Here is a 9,440-nt window from a genome sequence, read left to right as displayed (position 1 = left end):
CTCATCAACTTTATCAGTATATCAAAAAGGAGTCTACTTTACTGGCATAAAAGTGTTCAACAATCTGCCACAAAGTATTAAAAACTTGGGCAATGATACTAAAAAGTTTAAATCAGAGTTAAAGAATTATCTACATGCTCATTCCTTCTACTCTTTAGATGAATACTTCAATGTAAATAGAGAATGATGTAAAATTAAGTTATATTAATTTTTAAGCTAAAATTGCCTGTACTTATGTATGTAACCTTTTGACTTTTTCTGTATCCAAAGGTACCAACCTGCTTAGGATTTATAGAATGTAAATAAATTCAATTCAATTCAATCCACTGTCCTTGAATGTGTGTATTTTCTAAAGTACACATTTTACCTAAAGTTCTGCTACTAATTCTTTCTTATAGAAGTCACAATGAATTTCATTTTAATGTGTCTGCTGTCACTGATGCTCAGATCTTTCTAAGTGTTTTTTCTCATATTATTTTCATACCACAAAACACAATTTCAATTATTTAGTCTATAAAACAGGTTCCTACTGACGTTTTTAACTAAAAAAGACAGCTTTACGAAACAAATGTAAAACGAGTGGATCAGGTGGAGTTATGCAATTGTGCAAGACACTAATTAAAATTTTTTCATTGCTTTGAAGCTCTACTCATAGTTTTATCAAGGCATGCATTCATGTATGTCCATAGGAATTAATGGCTGTACATGCATGAACTCCTGAATGGGTAAGCAGATTCTGATATGCATGCATGCAAACATACATAAGAAGTGGGCCTAACAGTTGGCCCTTGCACCATGACTTTTGTGACCTATTGTGCATACTCCTCTATTTTAACCCTTCAACAATCCTACATTTCAAATTAAGTGCAGGATTTTGCTTATAGTGGCGTCATGACAGACATCTGGTTCAGACTCTGATATAACTTGCCAGCTGAATTTTGGTTTCTGCATCTGCTGACCTATCCAAAAATCAGATATATGTGAGGCCACTCACCATCCTGTATGCAGAAACCAGTTACATCTGAAAGTTATATGAACTGTTACTTTAATAATATTATTTGTTAATAAAGTCACATTTCCTTAAAAAAATATATGACTCACCCAGACATCAATAATATATACATCTATGATTTACTAACAAATAATTTTACATACTTTTATACAGTAGTTTCACTTCACAACAAAAGACAGACCTATCTCAAAAACCACAACTGTACTCTGCTTGTAATTCCAACAGCTTCCTGAACATTTCTCGTGTACAAACATCCAGGGATGTCTTATAAGACCAAAGCAGGTTGTCAAGTTGACTGTTTCTTATTGAAAGGAAGGATTTCTGTTCTGGTTTTTTTGTAGGTTTGATATATTCAAGCACATTCAGAACTCTGAATATAATGGGCACATTCATAACGTACATGATCTAATTCCTACTTTTCAGCCTGTTAAGTGCACATTTGGGAATATTTCAGATAAAGGCAATACTTACTCTTAAACTGATAAGTAACAACATTTCTGGTTGCATCAACAGTTTATATAATTGACATCTTAAGCCATACCATGCAGCACAACAGGCAAAATATCCCCCAAGTACGTCTACTTACTTCTTCTTGATTAACCACCTGAGACCTGATGTTATATACAGGGTAAGGTCCCATAGAAGGGCCCCGGGCTCCTGGAGAATGAGATCCCTTGAGGCAGCACAAAAATAGAGCACAACCACAGATACACCCTGTAAACCTCTAATATAGATACTACACAAGACTGTTAGGTTAAGAAAGAAATGTGACAGTTTCCATGCCCAAGAATGCTGCTTGTTAATTCTTACATATATGCAGTTCCACCTCTGGATGCTGTACTTTTACACATAACACATATATAACTGTACAGTTCACTGATAAATTGCCCTCCACCCTGCCCATCTGACTAATTCCAATATCTAAGAACACTACAAATTCCAATATCTAAGAACACTACAAACTATTCAAAGAAATGTACTGCCTCCAGCTTATGGGTAGCTTGCTGCTTGTTTCTTGTTATTTGCCTCCTTGACTTACTCTTCCACCCTGATTATGGAGGCAATATGTTCCTCTGAAAAACTGGTAAACATTTATCATAGTGTATAATACCACAACCCAAAAGACTAACTCTTCATAGGCACTGCCGTAAGAACCTCAAATCATACAGACTAAAGGTTTATTTTCTTACAAAAGACAGAAAACAGCAATATCCAAGGCTTAACATACAGTTAATTTAAAAAGGAAATGTCTCAGCCTTACATGGTAATACAACTGCTGTAGCTAGTGATGCAAGCTGCCACTTTGGAAGATGGATGCTACTATTGGAACACTGACAAATTCAACATTCTGCACTGATGAAAAGAATCATGGGGCATGTACATAAGATATGGAATTAGTTCCATCTATTGTACTATTTACTATCACAGATTTTCCATTGCAACTTCAATGGCCATTAGAATAGACTATGCTTAACTTACCTCTCTAATGGTAAGTGTATGGGACATCATCTGGATATTGACTTGTGACTGGCTTGTAGGAAGATTGTCACTGGAGCGAGATCTCACAAGCGATCGGGAGTAACTTAGTTCAGTTCGGCTCTTCAGCAACATCTTTGTCTTAGTGAAAACTCTCAAGATATACGCCGAACTTAATGCTCGAATACCAAATGCTGTACGTAGTAGTTTGGCAGATGTCACCTATGTAAAGATTCAAGATATTTTAATTTCCTTAGTTAAGATAAGAAATAAAATATTCTTACTACAGAAAGTGCTAAAGTGGAAGCGGAGGTATAATAACATTTCAACTGACTATGGCAGACTGAGTGCTGGAGATACAGTACTACAATTTCATTACTGAACTGGTCATAATGCAATTATGAACAGCTGCCACACTCCAAACTAGCACTCTGACACTGAACTACACCTGAAATGATAAAATAGCAATTCCTTTAAGCCAGAAAACCTAGTATGACAAGTAATATATCTTGTTTATTAATGACCTATCAGGTGATAAGGTACTATCATCTTTCATAATATGACTTCATATCTCATATTCTACTTAAAATAAGAGCTCAAAATGGGGCTCACTGCATTCTTTAAATTCTGTTTTTCTCGAGTATTTTGTCAAACTGATATAACCACAGAAGAAGAATTACAATTCCAACATCTGCAATGAACGGTTCTGTCTTTTGGGATATAACATTACATAATCTGTTGAATACAACTGATGTTTCAGGGGAACATGTCACCTCCATTTTCAAGTTTGAAGAGCAAGCCAAGTAAGGAATCAGCATGAAACAGGCTCTCAAGATGGAGGCGAAATGTCAGTTGATTTTCAAAGGTTTATATGGTGTTACATCCCACTGCTACGAAAACCTCAAATCATACACAATATCTGAAATGTTGCTGTCCGAAAAAAATTATTCAGGCTTAACTTTTGTGATCATAATTCAATCTCTTAGGGAATTTTATATAATCCACACACCATACAAACATGTACAATCAGCTGCTTGCTTTGTAGTTTACATTCAGTGATATCTGTGAACTTTCTAATTAACTGCAACATTTGTTGATTTACAATGTTGAATGAATTACTATGATTACAGAACAATACTGATAGTGGTGAAAGTAAAGGAATCATCAAATGGAAGCTGAAAAAAAAACTCTAAAAAATATGCTTTCTTCCCTCTAAACCCTGCTTGGGCCAGCAAGGACCTAAGTGGTGAGAGACCAGACAACCAACAACACTGCCCTTATCCTTTCTGCTCTATTCTATTCCAGTCTGAATGAAGAAAATACTCAGCTAATGTAGAAGGGTATGTTTTTTCAGCAGTTTACAAACCTCAAGCAATGTGAAGTGTTAAATCACACTAATAATGTCTGTTATCTTGACAAAGAATACTTATAGCCCAAAGTACCCAAAGCAGTAAGGGATAAACTTTATCAGCATATGAAAAGAAGGCAGTCTATATCCCTAAAATCCTTTGTGGTCCAATGTTGACTTCATAATGCTAAAATTTACAGTAAAGGATTCATCACAAAGAAGAAACAGCATTTACAAAAGGGTCTAAGACTGCAGAGAAACTCACAGCACTGAATACTGAATACGCCTACGCTCTTACTCTAAGGCTACAACTTGTTCCAATGCATTTGTAGTTTACCGGGATTTGTTTACAGAACTTGGTGAGGGCAGAGTCAATTCCAGTGGTTAAAATTTCATTCATCCACTCAGAACGTTGAGGTGCTGAGTACTTGTAGAACAGCAACATTATTGCCATGGCAACACGATAAAGAACCTTTATTCCTTCATTGAAGAAACAGTCCATCACTCGAACCTGTTGGAAACAAAAGTTATCATTTTAAGAACAAAATTAATTATATTTTAATAGTAAGAATGCATTCATGGCAAGAAGGCAGCTCCAAGTTTTAGTGGCTCTTGCTGCAGACAATGGGAACATAATAAATTTATTTCAGGCTACATTACTTCTGAAAGCCTGTAGTTCATTTATTTCTCGAACGCATCAGCATTTTATAGCTCTACAGAGAGGTGATATATACAAATATTTTACTTGATATTTTGTATGAGCATGAAACTTAGTACCTCAACCTCAAGGAAGTATATATATATTGAAGAGGTCTAAGAAAATGATGCTAAGGAGAATACAATTTAACATCCATTCAGTGTTCACTGGTTTAAGGTTTTTCCTCATCTAATGCTCCACTTCAGTGATCCCAAGTAAAAATCCCAGAGTTAAATTCCCTCCACTTGACATTTTCCTCAGTTTTAGTGTTCAAATCCACTTCTCTCCAAAGAAACCTTAAATGAGCATTTCACAGTATTTGGAAATAAGGGAAAGGACCATTTGAAGAACATGTTATAACAAGTGTCACGTAACTTCGAACAAGGCCAAGAGTAACCTTGAATGGGTAGAAGAAAAATTTCAGACAAGGGAGTGGAGGGTGTGAGAAGTGACAGGTGGCCAGTGGAAGAACGAGTGTTAAGAAACTCCTCCCACGATGAGCTATGCGCGGGATTTGACTAGGAATGCGGGGCCTTGTTTGAAGTTACGTGACACTGCCTATAAGCTGTTTGTTAACTGCAGACCTGCCTGGTGATCTGCAATAAATTTTATGCAAAACTGTCACTCCCCATGTTGGTAAACCACCTTCACCAAAACAATTTGTCTATTATACACTCTTATCAGAGTGGGTGCCCCATAAAAACAAGGTCATAACTGTCAAACACTAATAAATATCTGGTACTGAGCCCCATTACTGACTGACTGACTGACCATCAGTCATAATGTGACTTTGGCTTTCGGTCTGAGTCCACAGTTAGCTGTGAGTCACAAGATAGAAGTTTACAGTCGGAATTGGCAGTTACCAGTCTGTAATCTTGAGTTACATCATTAGACAATGCTACCAAGCAACAGCTCGTGAAGACAAAGAAAACTTAGTGTTTGCAGTAGTAATTTGTGGAGTGTCTACATTAGTGAAAGAGTTATAATTATTTGTAGCTATGAGTTATATGAATCCAGTATATCCAAATTATTAATTCAAACCATGTCCAGTCACAAGCATGTGACAACATATTTGATGCTAGGTCTGGCAGAATTCCCGAACCTGTTGTGTTCTGTATTATAACATGTGCATTGTATATTACATATTCAGTTACATATATGGAACTTCAATAGCTCTGGTTAATTCGCTATAAAGTGAGGTAAAAAAATAAGGAAAACCTGTCGTTTCTTCAGTATCAAAGTAAAAAAGCTTCTATATATGAAACACAAATATTTTGTCACTCAGGGTTTTCTGTATTTGGATGCTTGAGCAACAAGTCAGCACCGCAATTGTAAGCAGCAGTGCACTTATTTAAATGAAGTCCCAAAAGCTTACTAAGTGAGTAAAGGGAAGTCCTTGCAGGATCCACCACAGCCAGTCCATGAATATGCGTTCAGTGCGAGTACTGGGACAGTGTCTTGCCAGATGTACAGCAGCAGATTTCTGCAATGAAATCGGCCACACATTGTTTATACATGTTCCAACAAAAATTACAAATCACAATCAAATCTGTAAATAAATACATATAATTGCCCTCAAACAAAATATTTATAAATTAATGAAACAAGGATAAATACCATACAAGAGCAAACATATAAATACATGCAAAGCAATACTACAGAAACTACTAAGATTATGTGGCCTAACGTGACAGTGCAACATTTGTACTAAAGACAGAGTTATTGCTGATAGCACCAAAAGAACTTTAATGCAAGATGACTTACATTTGTATTTTGACAGAATTAATTCACAATTGCATTTTCTGTATACTGTACAGGTTGGTCAAAAAGCTAAGCCCTAGATTCATATTTGCAAGATGCTTTGTCTGAATCTCAATCAAGACATTGGTTATCTTGGCTGTGGCTTTTTGTGGTTTTCTTTAGGGCCCCACTGCCAGGTAAATACAGGGATAGTACCTTGATTAAGCCACAACTGCTTCCTTCCAAATTCCTTTTAAATCATCAGCCATCCTACCATTTGACACAATATAGTCTCAATACCGAAAGTGTCATTAAGTAAACTATCAGTTTCAATATGGTCACAATTTGTCTGTCATCTGTTCTGATAACAGGATTATTTTAATATGAATTCCATTTGTAGGTCTGAGTTAGTACATGTTTTTTGGCTACTTGTGATTGTGAATTCAATAAAACTAAATTTCAACAATTCTACTACTAACAATTTTTATGAAAATTCAGTAATCACATAATATTATGGCCCAGTAGTCAGGAAATTTCATAGTCGAAATAAAAAAAGAAATAACACATACTCTCTCGTTGCTTGCACACATGAAAGGGTCTACTTCTAGCCAGAAGGGTAAGTACACTACAATTCTCAATTATGAATCAGGAGGAATCCACAAAGCCGTTATTGTGACTTGTACTGGCTTTCATCTGGATAAACAGAGAAAGTTATACCAAACCTCAATTAAGGCGGTCAGTGCCAGGATTGGATTCAAACCAAGAATATCCCAAATGCAAGTATGATGAGTCACAAGTTCCACTAACGTGCTCAATATAACAATGTCTAGTATTAGGAGGTGTTACGTGCAAATGACATATTTGTAGCCCAATCTCTTTCTTTTACTCATGTCATCAGATTCATCTTGCATCCAGAACCAAACTGACAGGAAGGGAAATAAGTAACCCAAGTAGAAGTCTACATGTATTTGACAAACAAGTCTCTGTCTGTCCATAAACCTCACAGTTTGCTTCTTTTTATCAGTTATTTTATGATGGTTTCAGTATTGAAAGTATATAGTGTTGGATGGTACAATGACAGCTGGATTAAGTGAATGGATTTAGAAGGAAGTAGAGGGGCTATGCTACAAGCCGGAAGGTCGCAGGTTCAAGTCCCGATGAGGTCATTGGATTTTTTCAATTGACCTAATCCTTCTGGCTGCACTATGGCCCTGGGGTCGACTCAGCCTCTAACAGAAATGAGTACCAGGAATTAATTAAATAATCTTCCTGGGGAGTAAAGCACGGCCAGCACATAAGGCTGACAACCTTACCGTCATCTTTGAGCTGATTGTCTAGAAAATGTGGAATCCTCAACGTCTCACAACCCTATGGGCCTTCACGGCCTGTTACAGGGATAGATTTGCTTTTTTACTTACTTAATTATCTAGAAAATAATGTGCTGAAGATCACAAACAAAATTAATGAAGGAACTTTTTTTTGGATTCAGCAGATATCAAAACTGTCACTGTAACTGTTAAGCATATCCATCTATGATTTATTCAAATGATGATGTCGCCTACAGTACACAATTTATTAAGGCATATCATACCACATCACTCAGGATGGCAGCAGAACCACTACAAGCAATCCTACAATAAGTACACTTACGGTGACTGTAGCCTGTACTGCAAAAGTTTATGGGCATGCTGTAGATGCTAGTGTTCAGGAGGGGATAAACTGGACCAATATGAACCAAAATTAAATTCACTTTAAAACTTTTAGTGTAGAAATGTGCAAGTGTCTATATTAAGAAATCTAAATCACACACTTACCACATGCTTCTTGGCGATCTGCATGACAGTTCTCCATGTTACTTCATACAGCTGCTTTGTCTGGGTGAACATCTTATCCTTGGCAGCTATCAAGCTTACCATGCAATTGTAGCAGTCTTCCTCTAAAATAAAATAAAATTAGTTTGTATTAATTTCAACTGTAGTACACCAGAGTGTCTTGGTTATAGAAGTTGCCTGCATCCACTTCTGTAAAGTAACAACTTTTTACACATCAAATATAGGTCACAGGTTTTGGTATATAATAAATATCATCATAAGACTTATACATGAACACATATCTTAATATTATTCATTCAGTTGTGTTAAAAGAGGATGGTCCATTTGTAATGTAATAAGAATGTTTCTAAGTGTAAAACTGATGTTTGGAATGGAAGTTCTTAAAATTCTTAAAATTATTTTACAATTGTGTTTATTATACAACTTAATACATATTATATTAGTAGTATTTATGTTCTAGTTGAATATCTATGTTGCTAGTTGCAAACTGAATCACCAATGAAATAAAAAATATGTTTTTATAGTAAACAAACAGTATATGAACATTCCAGCTACTGGGGAAATTATGTGGGACTAGACAGCTGATAAAGATGGGGTAGTTAAAAAGTCCTGTGTGATGTAGCTGGCTGTGGATTCATGTGTAGAGACCCACTGTACTATTTTCTACGCTATGCCATGCTATGCTACTTTTATTAGCAATTACAGCACCAAATATTGGGTTATACACATATCCACAGGCATCATTAAGTACATATTTGTGTGTTGTCATAAATGTGAAATGGCTTGAGTATGTTTGAAGAGGTCTGTTTTTGTTTACATGCAAAATGTCCACTACATCCTCAGTCTTTTGTATGATTGGCAAATTTTCAACCTTTGCTGTGAATGTCCTGATTTAGTTTTATTCTTTTTTATGTGGTCCTTATATGTGGTCCTAACAACCACCAAATTGATCTGGACATCAGTTATGCCAACAAATTAATCTGTAAAGTACTTGATACAAAATTCCTTGGAATACATGTAGACAGTACACTGTCTTGGAAAATACATATTGAACAAATTATACCTAAATTAAATGCAGCTTGCTATGCGATGAGATCAATTAAGCCTTTTATGTCACAGGAAACATTGAAGATGGTTTACCATGCCTACTTTCATTCTATTATGAACTATGGATTAATATTTTGGGGGAACTCTTCACATAGTGTAATAATTTTTAAAATACAAAAGAATATAATAAGAATCATTACAGGATGTAGAAGTAGAGATTCATGTAGAGAATTATTTAAGAAATTAAAAATTCTACCGCTTCAATCGCAATACATATTATCGCTTCTC

The 9,440-nt window shown here is 35.7% G+C and overlaps 1 protein-coding gene across 1 annotated transcript in view; it reads right to left on the bottom strand.

Annotated features, from left to right (window-relative positions):
• The window catches only part of LOC111865206 (GTPase-activating protein skywalker), a 43,637-nt gene that overhangs the window by 13,552 nt on the left and 20,645 nt on the right, over window positions 1–9,440 (bottom strand). The window contains exons 4-7 of the mRNA XM_023853058.2: window positions 8,088–8,209; window positions 5,909–6,016; window positions 4,174–4,347; window positions 2,492–2,710 (exon numbers count right to left, since the gene is read on the bottom strand). Coding sequence (XP_023708826.1) covers window positions 2,492–2,710; window positions 4,174–4,347; window positions 5,909–6,016; window positions 8,088–8,209 — 623 coding nt within the window. The remainder of the gene's footprint in view (window positions 1–2,491; window positions 2,711–4,173; window positions 4,348–5,908; window positions 6,017–8,087; window positions 8,210–9,440) is intronic.

The sequence above is a fragment of the Cryptotermes secundus genome, unplaced genomic scaffold (assembly GCF_002891405.2).
Source record: "Cryptotermes secundus unplaced genomic scaffold, Csec_1.0 scaffold238, whole genome shotgun sequence".
In the NCBI taxonomy this organism is placed as follows: Eukaryota; Metazoa; Arthropoda; class Insecta; order Blattodea; family Kalotermitidae; genus Cryptotermes; species Cryptotermes secundus.
Note: the sequence above shows the minus strand (reverse complement) of the source record. Positions and strands in the feature narration are given on the sequence as shown.